This window comes from Branchiostoma belcheri, unplaced genomic scaffold (assembly GCF_001625305.1).
Source record: "Branchiostoma belcheri isolate BF01 breed outbred unplaced genomic scaffold, Haploidv18h27 scaffold53, whole genome shotgun sequence".
In the NCBI taxonomy this organism is placed as follows: domain Eukaryota; kingdom Metazoa; phylum Chordata; class Leptocardii; order Amphioxiformes; family Branchiostomatidae; genus Branchiostoma; species Branchiostoma belcheri.
Genome location: NW_017804165.1, coordinates 1,830,806 through 1,846,472, shown reverse-complemented (window position 1 = coordinate 1,846,472; position 15,667 = coordinate 1,830,806). Strand labels below are relative to the sequence as shown.

The 15,667-nt window shown below is 43.8% G+C and overlaps 2 protein-coding genes across 28 annotated transcripts in view; one reads left to right on the top strand and one right to left on the bottom strand.

Annotated features, from left to right (window-relative positions):
* Nucleotides 1-478: 478 nt before the first annotated feature.
* LOC109481028 lies at nucleotides 479-7,353 on the top strand. Its single transcript, XM_019783506.1, has 7 exons — nucleotides 479-860; nucleotides 2,488-2,670; nucleotides 3,264-3,372; nucleotides 3,652-3,794; nucleotides 5,301-5,573; nucleotides 6,440-6,608; nucleotides 6,768-7,353. Exons 2-7 carry the CDS (start codon nucleotides 2,524-2,526, stop codon nucleotides 7,274-7,276), a joined length of 1,350 nt encoding a protein of 449 aa, XP_019639065.1. The 5' UTR covers nucleotides 479-860; nucleotides 2,488-2,523; the 3' UTR covers nucleotides 7,277-7,353.
* A 563-nt stretch (nucleotides 7,354-7,916) lies between these two features.
* The window catches only part of LOC109480947 (band 4.1-like protein 3), a 70,449-nt gene continuing 62,698 nt past the window's right edge, over nucleotides 7,917-15,667 (bottom strand). For 9 of the 27 annotated variants that reach the window (XM_019783379.1, XM_019783381.1, XM_019783378.1 and 6 more), the window contains 7 exons: nucleotides 15,184-15,345; nucleotides 14,465-14,644; nucleotides 13,392-13,619; nucleotides 12,552-12,632; nucleotides 11,609-11,686; nucleotides 10,218-10,335; nucleotides 7,917-9,145 (listed from right to left, as the gene is read on the bottom strand). In XM_019783379.1, the coding sequence (XP_019638938.1) occupies nucleotides 9,138-9,145; nucleotides 10,218-10,335; nucleotides 11,609-11,686; nucleotides 12,552-12,632; nucleotides 13,392-13,619; nucleotides 14,465-14,644; nucleotides 15,184-15,345 (855 nt within the window). In that variant the 3' untranslated portion in view covers nucleotides 7,917-9,137. The remainder of the gene's footprint in view (nucleotides 9,146-10,217; nucleotides 10,336-11,608; nucleotides 11,687-12,551; nucleotides 12,633-13,391; nucleotides 13,620-14,464; nucleotides 14,645-15,183; nucleotides 15,346-15,667) is intronic. The other 18 variants (XM_019783401.1, XM_019783402.1, XM_019783403.1 and 15 more) reach the window with 13 other exon arrangements.

Here is a 15,667-nt window from a genome sequence, read left to right as displayed (position 1 = left end):
GCATGCTCTAGAATTACAAAAGGTGACTATGTCCATGTCGACTGCGTAACGTACCTCCATTTGCCCAATAAAGATAATCAAACTATTCCACGGAATTTTTGTCCATTTTCTGCTCTCTATTCTATGTACAACCGTACATAAAGAAGTTAGTGACCTAACCCAGAATATAAACTTTTGACACCACAATTACAAGCCATATTTCAAGAAACACTAATTCCATCAATCCAACCTAATTCAGCTGTGAGGTTGACATTTTAGATATCTACAATTAGACACTGATAAAACTTTGAAAGGGCAGTTTGAAAAATTGAAATTCGACCTCAAGGTTGGTTTTCCAGAAACTGAAAGTTGCAGGCAGTATTTTCTTGATAATGTGACTCAGTTACAACTATCCCGATCATTCTGCACGTTTTGATATTGTTACTTTGAGCAGCTGAGAAAAAATATTTGAACCTGTTACCAGTTATGCTAATCTGTCCATGCCTTTTGTTTTCGGGGCAGAGACAGTCTTGGATTTTTATGTGTTTATGTACATGTATGGGGGTCAATTCAATATTCCGGCTGCTGGAGAAGCCACAGTTGTGAGTGTGATACCCTGGGCGTCATTTACTCAGTAACAATAGTCTATGCCCGACATGAATGCAGCCAATGAAAAGCATCTACGTTGTTCTTGTTGGCCCACCTGCTCATGAACCGAAACCAAACACCCCCGGCCATAACCCGAGCAGCGTTCTTCACGGTCCACTAGCTTTCTAACCTTTCTTTGAGAGCCTGGAAACTTCGGGAAATTTTCTCCTACCAAGGCCGAGCCAAGCTTTAATGAGAACGGCCGAGGTGAGGGCACTCGCAGACCGTCGCAGGTAAGTCATTCGGCGTACCACTCTAGGTATCAAAGGACGTGTCAAGTTGTAGTTGTAACGTTATGTCGGTTGGCAAGGAAAGCCAATATGGCGACTCAGCCGTACATGTATAGGAACTGGATACTTTACTGTATAAGAGTTACGAGAAGACTGCTGAAACGGTGTGATCATGTTGCGTACGTGCAAAGAATCTGCAAAATGAGGGGGGTAGAGGTTCTTATTTTGAATTTATCGGAGGAAACATCAAACATAAAATGTGTGTACACCAGAGGCAGTGGGCTTGACGGTCACGAACACAATTATGTGTGACGGGATTTGGCAACGTTTAAAGTGTGCCATTGCTCAACCTGCAATTATAACAGGTGCAATTGTAGACATCAGCCATACACAAACCGTGCGTGGGTAGGTTGCTGTTAGAATTAATTTGTCTGTGTAGTCTGTCTCCTATCTACTACGTAGTATGGTGGGACGCAGTTTAGCGTGGGTCTCTCAGCGTCTGTATGTCTGCGTCTGACCAAGGAGGTTTAACTCCATGGTCTGACTCTGTATAGCACCTTTTGCTTGCATATGTAAACATGCCAGCTTGTAACCTCACCTTGTAAAAAAATAATCGTAAATTCTCTCATAGACTTCTAGTCTCTCGACTCCACATTGTCACAATCGAAGCCAACTCTCTTTAGACACAAAGGTAAACAGAGTCCGGGAGAGCGCTGTGTTATGTGGTGTAACGGGGGGCGTATCATTTTGTCAACACGAAGTGTCAGAGCACAGCGCCACAAATAAAAGGATTTTTAGAAGCTACATACTGAAAACAACGCAAGAAAGAATAAACTATTGGCACGTTGAGAGGCACGATTATTTCAAGTGTTTCAACTGTATGATTTATATTGTTAGTGTCGTGCCAACTGTATGATGTCGTGCCAAGGCCTAAATTTATCAATGACAATGGATCCAGGTGTGCTGTCTGTATTTTTCCACGGAGCTAGTTAGGTGCTAAAATAATGTCAAACTCAATGGAAATTCATGATTTTTACAATGAGATCTGTACTATCTCATGATGGCATCTCAGCTGGGGTGATGACTGCTTTTCTCGTTTTAAGACGTAGTAGGCGAGGCTAGGAAAGCTAGCTGTAAGAAGTTCTTGAGGAGAGCAATTAGGTAGTTACAAAGAAGGTTAGGGGCAGGATGTGCGTAGTGTAAATTAATGTTACATCCTTTTTGGAGCGCCATGTCTGCGAAATTTAGGACGAATTGAAATGTGTTGTTTTAGTTTACGTTATCTTATACCATATGTACATTGTAAACCAGCTGCATCCTTCAATTATTTACGAAACAGAGAGGCGACGCGTTTGTTTCACTAAATTTGTATGATAGAAAGGTCACAATCTTCCCCACCAACATCTACTTGGAGAATAACGCAAATCACCTGCCTATAATCAGTATATTATTAGTATTTACAAGGCAGGGCCTTTCGTCTGCAAATATATTGTTGAATTCCCAGCTGCAGTCATTGACGTTGCTCGAGATGTCTGTCAACATCTTTGATTTGTTGTGCGACTGAGATGCTACTAGTGAACTCGATAACCACTTCACTAAAGTGATTTTGAATATTCTTCAACTTCACAAGAAATATAACCGGAGTGCTGACTAACCACGTGTAGTCATGGCAACACAAGAGGAGGTAAAGTTCGACCCCATCGTCCTGCCGGACCACCCTCCCCAGTACTCGGCCGCGGTGACCGGTCTCCCCCCTCCCCAGCAGACACCCGTCACCATGCAGCCCTACCACATCCCCATGCAGCAGCAACAGGTAAGTTTACGTTCCGCTGCTTCTCCCGGCGTGTGTGAGCATGATACAAGTGATGGAGCATGATACTAGTGTAAATGGACGAACGGTTGGCGGCAAGTCCCTTATTGCTTACGTCTATGGGGAAAATCAGTCGTTATATATGACCAGATGGCGGACTTATAGAGGTGGTCACTTGGGCAAGCTTGACGGTATATGGAAAGGGGGTATAAATGATCAACTTGGGCCCATCCGCGGCATACATTAAGATGGCAATCTTATGTCTGGTCGACCTGTGTTGTTTTGTTTTTAATCCAAGACATCTCAACTATTACCACACCGTCTCTGGCCCTGTAGTATCATTCTTTCTTCTATCTTTTGTATACCCATGCACATGCAATATATCTGCATGCTGTGCGGAGAAGTTGTTATCTAATGCCATGCAATAGAGTAAATATCAACCGACCTAATAGACAGAGGCAGGAATACAGTGTTTCAGAATGGCTCCATTACCGAATGTGGTTGGCGTATCGGGGACTGTTTCTAGCATTTCCATGCTGCATAATTTGTTATCCCGAGAAAAGATTAATCAATGGTTTGTTGAATGTACTCCCCAGCCCACGAGTACTACAAACGTGGTGGTTGTCCAGCAGCCCATGGTGACTGTTGTGGGCCCTCGGCAGTGGTCCAGCGGACTCTGTGCCTGCTTTGATGACATGGGAAGCTGTAAGTAAAGTTGACACCTTACCTAGGTATACACATCCGCACAATTTATAGTTACAGGGTACAAAGGACACTGAAAGTGAGTGGGTTTTGTTGGATCGTTAAGATTTATATATGATTTTTTTAAATTATAGTCTGCAACTGATCTTTTGATTGTCTTTCCTTTAGGATGACGAATCATATGTGAACCTGGACCTATTTTGCGGAGGCCGAACCAGTGTGCCCTTCAACACAGAGCGAGTATTGGGTGGGCTTATTCACCAATTTTCAATCTCTTGACAGGTTTGGCGAGTACCTTCTGCTTCCCCTGCTTCCTGTGTTTCCTGGCGGACAAGATGGGTGAGTCGTGCTGCACGCCCTGCTGCCACGCACACGCCGCCATGGTGGGCATGAGGACCAAGATCAGGACCCAGAACAACATCACGGTAAGACACGCCTCAGCTCAGAGACCAGGTTTGGTCTCCAGTTACATGAAGAAAAAACATCCGTGAATAATTTCATGAGGTTGGTGAATGATTCAATAGAAAAGTTCTTTATTCACAACCATTTGTTTCACAAGAGCCGAGGTTTCGATGCCCTGATTTTTCTAAATGAAGTTTGCTATTCATTAAGAAAAAACGCTACATGTTTTCATAACTACTTAATAATTCAGTTGTACTCCTTGTGACAGTTGACACCAATTTACTCACGATTTTACCATCTAAAGCAATTGAAAACCAATGTTCTTGAACAAAGGGAGCGGGAACAGATTTGGTAAAATCCGAGCATGCATGTTTATATTACATGCCTTTAATCGGCCATTCCTGCAAGTCCATTCGGTTCTCTGAATCCCTGAGACGTCGATCATGCATATGGCAGTACTGATTCTGCATTTCTGTATTTCTCCGCTAGGGTGACATCCATAACGACATCTGGACGACCGCTTGCTGCGCGATGTGTGCGGCTTGTCAGATGTCGCGGGAGGTCGACTTCGTCAACTCCGTCAACGCACATCGCGCTGCCATGAACGCGCCCATCTGAGCAACCTGCACGTGGCGAGGACACCTGTTTTCTTATTATGTTTTATGCTTTTTACGTTTGCACAGTTAACAGATATTATTGTTTGGAAAAAAATATTTACGTTGGAAGTTTGAAAAAAATCAACAGAATAATCCAGAAGCATTTCACACGGTGTTTGTGTTCATGTTTTAGTACGTTACTGTTAAAACTCTTTTCTTGATAACGTTTATCATACTTTACATTCTGTGATCGTGTGGCCATGTCTGGTTGGCTCAGGGCCAAGATTTTCCAAAATATATTCGTTATGGACTAGTTCGTATGCGGATGAAGTTAAGACTGTACGAATGCAGTGCTAGAGGTAGATAAGTTTCAGAACAAAAACTTTATTTTATTCAGGATCTTTCGATAACTCATCTGTTGATTTGTTATTACCACCAGTGATCTGATTTGCTCATATATAATTACGTTATGTGATCTTTACTTTAACGATGTTTATATTCTTCTCTCGATGACATATGTGGTGCTTATAATGTGGTGCTTGTAATAAACACTGCATATGGGTTCAAAAGTGTGGGTGATGTCTGTTACTTCGCGTCTTTAGATTCTAAAACCCTTTCCAAGTAACACTTTCCAACAGTTTCCAGCTTTAATCAAGTCTTAAATACGTTAAAACTGGTGGCTCGATGAGACTAGCTTCATGGTTTTAAACTGTGACTCGAGCTCGCTGTTCAGTAGCCACAGAACTGGGAACTAAGGTCTCTGTGGCAATCTGTAAGACCAAAGACCAAAAATAAAAAATATATACAGCTGTTTTAGAAATGTGACACACAGCTATTTAAGAACAGTCGAAGAACGATGATGCCGCTAATTTGAATACTTCATTACATTGCTAGTATGACTCGTCATCAGCGTCGTACTGTTCGTCTGGACAGCGCCGTTTAGCGACTTGCACCCGCCGGTCGTCCGTGTCATCATCGCCACTTTCTTCGCAACAAGTGAGGTCTAAACTTTCCGTACGAGGAAACGAGTTCGTTGCCAACCTTTTGAAAGCCGACCTCGGACCGCCGTGGGATGGAGATGCTATCAAAAGACCGTCACTGATGCCCAATTTGGATAGGAAGAGTCTGCTGTTAGACGATGTTGGTCTGATGTCCGGGGAAGGTGTCGCCGATTCCGGCTTCCTCTTGACACCTGACGCGTTGTCGGTATGTGGGCTCTCCACGCACAGGGACAGGGATTCGGAGACTCGGTACTTTGCAGCAGAGGAACCTGAACATCGTTTGCCAAGGCTGTCCGTCAGGGTCAGAGCCCTAGCCATCCACTTACATAACTCCGACGTTTGTTCGCAGCACTGTGCTTCCATCATGAGTGGTTTCAGTGATCGGTTGACAAACCAGGGCTTAGGAGTCTGGTTCATGCAAAGTCTGCAAAATCCTACAAATCCACAGGCAGGATACAGGTGTCCAAATGGAAGTCAGATCGCAACGAATAGAACGAACGCAAACAAAACCTTTCAGTTCGAATGACAGACCATCACCGTAGCAACATGTGTGGAGCACGTTCTAGAACGGATTCGTCGGATGACTATGAAGAACGTCAGGGGTATTTAGGGGACGTCACTGGCATCCGTTCCCCTATATCGAAGCTTTCCACATGGCGTGAAACTTAAGAATCAGGCCTCTAAACCTGTTTTGTGAGTAGTTCCAAATGTCGCGCTATGTATTAAAGCAGTATTATCCTGCGTTAGCATTTGCTTATGGAGGCACAATTTTCTGAACTGGAAAAATCTTGTCAGTGGAAGTATGATGCCCATTGATTCGAGCAAGGCAGCAGCGTTGTAAAAGGACAGACCACATGTACTCAACATATAAAGTTTCTTGAAAGCATTGACGTGGGTGTTCGCTTACTTTTTACTCAAGTCTAACGTTACTATCAACATATCAGTGTTCACCCTGCGTCACAAGGCTGTTCGGTCGTTCTACCTCCATCCCTACGTCATACACAAGTGTGGAACGCGCGTTTCACTTTATTCGAAACACAGAAGTGTTCGAATGCGACCTTGTTACCATAGCGTTACTCTTCAAACATTACCCACCTTCGCGGTTCCGGAGATATGGCGATGTCGAGAGAAATAGGCCAGGGTGACGACCAGAGACACACATTCCGGGCACTTACCGAGCGTCCTGGCCTCTTCGAGCTTTATCCGATACCAGAGGAGGTGGAAGAGGATCAGACTCAGGGTAAGTCATTCAGGATCACAAGGTCACGTCGGCCGGCCCAAACACACAGACACGAAAAGCTACACATATTTCTCCTGAATTTGAACTTTTCCTAAAACTATTAACGGACGTTAGGGATAGGCGGCTTGGAGGACAAACGTCCCTTTTCTGTCCTCTCAGCGTCCACCACACCAACACCGCCAGGGCTGAAGCTGACCACAGAGCAGCGTGTGTCCATAGCTAGGAAACTGAACGCCAAACTGAGACCGGCTACTGAAGCTATCGTTGCCAAGAGGAAAAACGGAAAAGCGGACGAAGACGCCTGTAAGTCTCATAAGCTTAAGCGAAAAGTCAATGAAGACAGTCCCTCGTCACAGGCGAGAAGAACGCCGCACAGGTCACCAGAGTGCCCCCCACACGGCGCTTTCTGTGACCCCCGCCTGTCCAACTCTGCACCCATATATTACGACGTGGTCGCAGGAGAAAGAGTCCTGGTAAACGCCATCGCTAGGGACTCCTGCCGACCCAGGGACCCTGTTGTACAGTGTGGCATCCGGAACAGTCATAGTCCATACTTCACTGATGGCACCTGGTCCTCTTATCAGCGGCGTTTAGACAGACACAACAGAAAGATGCTGAAGCAGCTAGCGCGTCGTCTGAAGAAGCATCAGCCTGGTCAGCCGGATTAGCATGACTGACCTACAACAATAAAGACCCCGTGTCCAAACAAAGATTTATGCAGTAGGGGTTTTTGTATTACACTCAAAACGCATCAAACCCAGCATTTAATTGCCATCTTCAAACTATATTAAAGGAGCCGTACTTGGTGTCGATAGCGCTGGGTACACTCCAATTGATAGTATCACATTCGAGCTGTCCTTGGTACTGATAGTATCCCATTCGAGCTATCCATGGTTCTGATAGTATCACGTGAGCTGTCCCTGGTACTGATAGTATCACATTTAAACGGAGTGTCCATTGTACTGATAGCAACACATCTGAGCTGGCCCTGATATTACATCTGAGCTGTCCCTGGTACTGATATTACATCTGAGCTGTCCCTGGTACTGATATTACATATGATCTGTCCCTGGTACTGATAGTTATCACATTTAAACGGAGTGTCCATTGTACTGATAGCAACACATCTGAGCTGTCCATGGTACTGATATTACATCCGAGCTGTGAACTGTACCTGGTGGTGTCCTTGGTGCTGAGAGTGCCACACACTGACAGCTTTACAATCGTGATGATACTGAGCTCTTATCATTTCTATAAAAATGAGTTGCATCAGCCCGAAGTGATTCCATCCAAAATGCCACACACACATTTGTACTGATGAGAAATTATTTATTCAGTCAAGTTCTGCTAGAGTACGTAGCATATCACCCATCACGCTTGCATTAAAATGTGGAATTGTTAAAACAGTACCACAACAGTCTAGCCTTTGAAAGGCCTACTCCATAAAAGAACACAGTGGTTTTTCAGAATCAGTAAAAAGCAGTGACAACATCAACTCAAAAGCCATAATTCGTACTGTTGTACACAATCTAAATCAAACACAAGGCAATGTCAGCATCATCTATAAAATTGAACGTTAGACTGGCTATTCTGCAACAAATCCATTCTTAATTCCATCCTCTTTGAGTAGGATAGCACAGATGTTATCATTTTGTGCAGTCCTAGAGATTGACCATGAACTAATAAAGTGCAAGCTGGGGGAAATTCTACTAGTCTCAGTGCTACTGTACTGTTTTTCACCACTACGCTGCTCCCAACCCCTTTATACAAAATGATACATCAGTTACAAGCAGGAGTTAGGGTCTAGTATACACTGCTTAGCAACAGATAGGGGTCTGGCAAAATTACTAAGGACAAATTTACAAGGAAGCAAAAGTGCCACACATGATGATGGACATGATTAGAAAAGGGAAAATCACAAACAAACACAACAATGCGTGCATATCAAAAATAAAACCTACACGCAGTCTTCTGATGGAATTCTGCTTACCACTGCCAGACCTGACCAGACATTACGCTCTATGCCAACAATTTGTTAAGTAAAGTTGGCATCTCTAGTATATCATTCAGACTCCATTAATAACAATGTAAAGATCTGCAGGTATTCAGCATGGTTAGCGATGCTGTGTCCTTCCAGCTTAATCATCCTAACTCTAGTCCTAACTTGAAAATTCTCTACACAATAAGTATCTGCCTGCCAAGCCTTTAAAGCGGCAGCAAAAAAATCAACTCCAAATACATTCAACCTCTCTCTCTCTCTCTTGACATAGTTTCTACAATTTCTCTACTCTAACACACAATGAGTTTAAAATTACATTGTCACAAGAACATGGGCAGAATTCTGCACAGGTACTACATAGCCAGACAAAAGTGATTTTTTTCTGTTTTGCTCCTTTGTGAAATAGTCGTCAGAAAAATCTTAACAGTGAAAACATTCAGTTTCTTCAGAACTCAGTGTACACATGTTTCTCTGGTTCCCTCCCACGCAATGGTGCTGTCTTCATGCTGACTCTCTACTGTTGGGCGTCGTCAGTCGTCTGTATGGGAAATATGATCAACATTTAGTAAACATCCTGAAAGCAGTATGTTATCGAGGAGGTGTAAACCCTCTTTGTACTGTGATCTTTTTTCTGTAACAGCTGCCAGCATAACCTTCGAAAGACTGACCTGTAACACAGTAGAAGACCTATTATTGGAAACTTGGTCATCCAAGAGGCATGTTTGACATCATTCTACTGTCAAGATGCAGTGCTTGCAATTTGAACCAATACCCTGGTTATAACAACGCCAAAAGTACTGCATATCAACTGTCTTTTGGACAACCAAGTTCTCAAAATCTGTTCATTCCCCACTTCTTTGCATTCTTTGTGATGAGCACATGCTTCTACAGCATGCATCAGCCACAACATTGAGAAGTTCATGCAAAATTAAAGCATAAATTGACAGTAGCAGAAATCATAGAGCAGTAGTGGGCCATGCAATCCATTCAGTCACTCACTCATATCCACACGTATATATCCCACTTCCCTAATGCTACAAAAAAAAGAACACTTTGAAAGCATGACATCATCTGCAACAGCCACCTAGTTTGAGAGCGATGAAAATGAAGGTTTTGAAGGGAAAGTCAGACCCAACAGAGACAACAGTCTCTAGAGAAGCAAACGTTTCCCAACCTTTACTCCCCTTCCCTAGAATAAAGTTAAGGCCTTGAAACCAGCTTCTAATAGTTCTGCAGCAAGAAGCAACCAATGTGTACAATCAGTATCTTGGCTTCACTCAATGTTCTTCCGGTGTGACTGTGTGGGTTTGTGTGGGTTTCCATAGTCAGTGTCTTTGTATTACTGAGACAAAGTTGGAGATGACTACTGTACTGAAGTGTGAATGTGTTTTTCCTAAATATACTGAAGTTTAGGAAAACTATAATGACTTGTGTACATCAGATCAATGACTACATTGTGTTCAGTGTTACATGTATGTTGTTGTGATTTTTGGGTGCTTTGCTGCAGACAGAAGCAGACGTTTCAAGGCCCTGACAGGGGGATGGGACAGTGTTCAGCTAGTCCTAGGACCCTCCTGAACATCTCTATCTTTCAGACGTGAGAATCTGACCTTCCCCCGTCCCGTTAGTCGTGACCTGCTGCTCCCCCTCTTCCTTGTGCACCACCACCTTAGTGACCGTCATGTCAGGGTTTTGGTCTGCAGCTTCCTTAATCAGGTCAGCAAGAGCCTGAGGCGGTAGAAAAGTCAGAGACAGGAAGCGTTGATGGGTTTGTAGAGAGCAAGAACGATCAACACCATAGTGCTAGTGCTACGGGGCATTGGAGGGGGTGGCTACAACACTCCTCCATTGTTAAGAGAAAAACAAAAAAATTGGGGTACCTAGTTTGTTGCTCAGGTGTAATAATCTTTACCTCGTTGTAAGGGACCGAGCTATCAAGCATTCTTGCAATGATTATTCATGGCACAGGCTGGGCTTGGAAGGTGCAAGGTGGTGAAATGCAGGACTTTTGAAATGAAGACAAATAGCAACACATCAAGCGCAACTCAAGACTAAGAAAAGTGCCAATGTAACACAGGTGCAGTGCAAGTGATGCTTTTAAGAACTTTGAGCATGGATTGAAAGATTGTTTGCAGGGCATTTTCACAGTTGTGAAAGTTAATAAAAATTTCTTTTTATTAAGAATGCTTTATGCTTTCAATTTGGGTTGCAGAACTTGTGAAAAGTCATACTCTATGTCAACAGCTTCATGCATTGAATGAATGAATATGGCAGAAAACTTAAAAAGTCTACACAAGGTTTGTAAGTCGATTATCAAGAAAACATTCTACAACAGACACATTAGCAAAGTATGCATGGTTACCGGTCACTGACAAGTTTTTTCTACCTTCAGTTCATTAGTAGATATGTTGGACACAACTACATTTGTAGAGTGATCTTGATAGTTTCAACTGCTTACTCTATTTCTTGATTAACCAGTTAGTCACTGGGATAACATCAAGATTAAACAATGAAAAACTCACCAGATGTACAAATGACTACAAGGTTACAACATTTTATGGTAGCAGCATTTGAAGGAAAATGAGGACATTTCACAGAGTGTAAGTAGAGTATACACTGTATACATAGACATTAGTTTGGGGAAAAGGGTCGAGCAAGAACTTTTTCTTCACAGAGGAGACATTGATTTGTTATTGTAATGCACTCCAGAAGGTGCATTTTGAATTTTGAACTGGTGACATCCTAACACAGCCAACATAAATATTAAAGTTTTCTGCAGTCACTAAAGAATATTATCCTCTCTACTTGACAGATGTTAGTACAAAATTTGTGATGGACTACTAAAAGATTTGAATACGTATGAAATTGGGTACGTTGGAGCAAGCCAAAAGAAAGTTTACACGGATCTAAGTCGACAGGAACGTGGGCCGAACAAGGACTTGTGGTTAAAGATTAGATCCCACCACCAAGGGAGACACCACTGGACAGGGGGTGTCCTCACCTCATCCTGGTTTGAGTCCCCTGTGAGGACAGTGGTTCTTTCCATGTGAGTCTCTAGCGTGCCATCTTTCTTCATGTACTGCACAAAGTAAGGCGTGGCAATAAGACACCAATAGCGTGCTCCGACAAGTGACGTTACGAGGGCCTCTTTCAATTTTTGTCGTGACCTTCTATTTCTTTATATCAGGTTTATAAGTGGTACTATGCTGACCAAAATCAAAATTGGGGGTGTTTCTTATGCTTGCAGTTTGAAACTAGCTTACAGGGCAGTGTCAAATACACTTTTAAGTTGTGCGAGTGTGTAAAGCTTACAAAAGTTGCCCTCTTTCAAAGACTTCATCCCTTTATGAATATTTCCCTCAGCACTTGTTCCTCTATTTGGAGGCAGGCTCCCTAACATCTAGCACCTTTGTTTCTTTTGTGCCCTGTCTAGGTCATAAACTTTACTTGTAGTAACACTTCCTACCAGTTATCATATGGGACATTGCCTGGATTGTGTATCAAGAGGAACTTGAATTGCCTGGTGTCCTGCCAGTAGTAACCATGGCTATAGTACAATCACAATCATGCAATGCTGATATAAATCAAAGTTATGAAAAGTGCAAAATAAATACATTCATGCTTAGAATTGCTTGATGATCACGTACAAACACAAGAGGTGCATACTGTAGTGATAGCATGAAGTTTCATGTACACTTAGGGACCTTTCCTTTTTTTCCTAAACACCCCCCAAAAATTTGTGTTATTAACTTTAGAGAGTAATTTGATTGTGGCATTTATGTGATAAAGCATAATTATATTTCACACTTTACGTTGGACACAATGCAATAACTGTAGTTAGCATGGGTGATGCCGGTGAGTTAATCTGAGGGGAGGTATGGTGGTGGAGGGAGGTTGGAGTTGGGAGTGATGTCATGGTGGTGCCAAATGAAGAGAAGGTTTACCTGATCGTGGTCAATGTCAGTATCTCCTGTAATGACGATTCTCTTCTCAATGCGTGTTTCTGCCACGCCACCCTTCACCGTCTTAAGGAGCAACCACCACCACGGAGAGGCAGAGAGAAGGAGAGAGATCAGGACACACCAGGTCAGCACTGACATAGCAAGTCTCCACATAGAATATCTACATCTAAATGTACACATTCTGCCAATAACCTTTAGTTTACTCGACAAAAACTGAGAAGGCAAGTCGTCAGTCTTTCCCTCCACCTACTGTCCATTAGACTTAGTCCATGCAAACCGATAGGAGAAGGACCAACAGTGCAGATATATACTTTACTTTGAGGCTCTGCTAGGAAGCAACAACACAAGCCAATGTCGCTACATTTGATGATTTCACCATTTTGTCGAGAAACTTGCGGTTTTCCTTTGAAAGGGATTGGCAGAAATGTTTGTCCCACTGGAGTTAACATACGGGTTAGGTTATTGTGCAGGCATGCATCCATGCAGCATGCTAGATCAGAGGGACTAGCTCACATGTACATTCTCCATTTCTCATACCCAGGATACTACTATTGCACAAACGTTCCTAAGTCTCAATGCCATCTGCAATTAGTATCTATTAATATATATGCACCGATTCCTATGCCTTTGGTTCTTAAATGCTACGATGCACATGCATAAATGTATCAGTTAGCAATTGGTAAGTTCTGGTGTGGTGGACCTGCCAATGGGTTTAGGCCTCTTACTCTTGCTATCTCTAGACTAAGTAACCTAAGTTCACGTGGTTGTGATTGTGGTTCTGCGTGACCAATGAGGACTGTAGTGACCGGTAACCATGGATACCTTGGTGATGTGTGTGGTGGTTGTCGTGGAGATAGTCTCGCTGGTGACTGTCTGCGCGCTGACCAGCACACCGGGGTCCTGGTCGGGCTCCCCGTCCTCGTTTTGTTCGTACGTGATGGTTTTGGACTCAGTTTTCACAATAGGGACAGACGACGTGAACTCAGGTTGGGCCTCATCGGAGGCCACATATTTGACCGTTTCTGTCTTAACCTCCACGGTGGGGGGTTCCTGAAATCACAAGCCTTGTCAATCTGGGTTCACATTCGGGGTCCATGACATTTCTGCACTAGCATCTACAATGTATCACAGCAGCAGAGCAATTAGCCAAGTTAGTAAGTAAGTATTCCTACAGAGCTAAAAAAAGGTGAGTGCTGACAAGACAACAATATGGGTTAGACAGGGAATAAACACAGGTTAGTACCACAGGGCATACAGAAAAGGACGAGTCACACAGAAAACTTGTGTTAGTGGGGAAAACATTAGCAGGAAGGGTGGGTCATGACGTGGTGTAGGGAGTCACTGACTGGTGTGCCTCCTGCAAAAACCGCTGGACAAATACATGCAAGTAAAACGGACACATGGGCAATGCTGAACATGCACAGAACACGTTCCTGCTTCATGCAAGGACCACTGTAGAGATGTATAAGCTGGAAGTTAGTACGAGAAGGGTAATATGTAGCTGTCATGCTTACAGTCAGTGGGAAACAAGCCCATGACCTTGAGCAAACAGCACCCTGTAGCTACACATGTATGGGAAGCTGCCCTAGAAAATGTTTGTCCTGAACAGTTAGCAAGCCATTCAAACGTATGGCTCAGCAGATTAGCTAACGAACAAAACAACACTGAAGCTGTTGACAAGAAATGGTATGTCTGTTAGCGTTATGGCACATGCAAAGGCTTGACGCTTTCTCCTATTCCCCAGCTACACTGCTTAGTGATCTTTGACCCCCTGGAAGAGACTTGTACTTTTAGCTACGAGGACTTTTGTGTGGACTACGAGAGGCAGGGGGGGAGTGTACACGACGTGTGAATGTGGGTGTGAGAAACATGTAATGCCTGCCACCATGCTTCACCTGCGACTCTAGTTCATCCACCACAGCATTTTCAACATTCGGGATCTCATCATCATCATCAACCTTATTTGTTAACTCTTCGGGGGCAGCAGGCTCCGGGGGTGCAGCATGCGTCTCCGTGCCATTCACCTCGGGCTCGGCCACGGGCGGCACGGTCTCCTGCACTGCCGCCGCCACCTCCTGTAAAGATACCCAATCAATGGTGAACACAACCCACCCATCCACACACACACAGCTGCAGGCACCTGTTACTTACACACACCTTGCCAGTGGTCAGCACACTGGTGAGATATCCCATGCGTTTTTTTCAAACGCGGCACACAACTAGCACACGTGCATGGAAGATGTACTGCTAAGTGTGAAGTCAGTGGGACAGTCTCAAGTGGTGAGGAGACAGAGAGAGATAGAGAGATGGCCAGACAGGGGTGTAAGTCAGAGGAAGAAAGAGAAGCAATATCACAACACAGGCTGCATGGTAGTAACTCGTCAACAACCAGTTCACAACAGCTCAATCTCTTAGAGAACAATTTTTGTGCTGTGTTAATCACAACATTTTATTCAACAGTGTTATTCAACATTTAAAGTTTTCCAGGCTTATTTTTGTGGATGCTGATTTTTTTGATTCTGTGCTCTGGATCTAGCAATTTTCCCAAGATGCCTTGCAAAGATGCCGCAGTCTGATTGGTTGGAGAGCCGGCCTATGAGGAATCAACACCTACATGCTCCTCTTTCTCCTCTTTCTGCTGGGACAGGGTCTTGGGAGGGGTTCTGGCGTCCCAACCCCCTGGCGCCGGCTGGGGTGTTTGACTCAGGAACTCCATCTTCATTTCGTGGATATTCTTCTGCCTGCGTTGCTGCTCGGCGTCTTTCTCGCCCTGACTCTGGTGGTGGAAATGAAGGTTGACGATCAGAACGGGCCACTTTGGCCCCCTGTGAGGGATGCGGAATCTCTACGGGGGAGGTCCACGGCCATATGCTGCTTGTTACGTGGCTGGGGAGGCCAGTCCTCTTCAGCCTACTCAGCTTAATTTCTGCTATTTGGAGGCAAGTTTTGGGCAATTGCAAAATTGTCCCTCATTGACCCAGAGTGAAAATGGCAATGAATGCACTTAGCTTCTTAGACTAAGATGCGACACATATTTCTCACTACACTTTCTCATTACACTTATAAGTCAAGTACTGTAGCTTTAACTGAACTTAAAT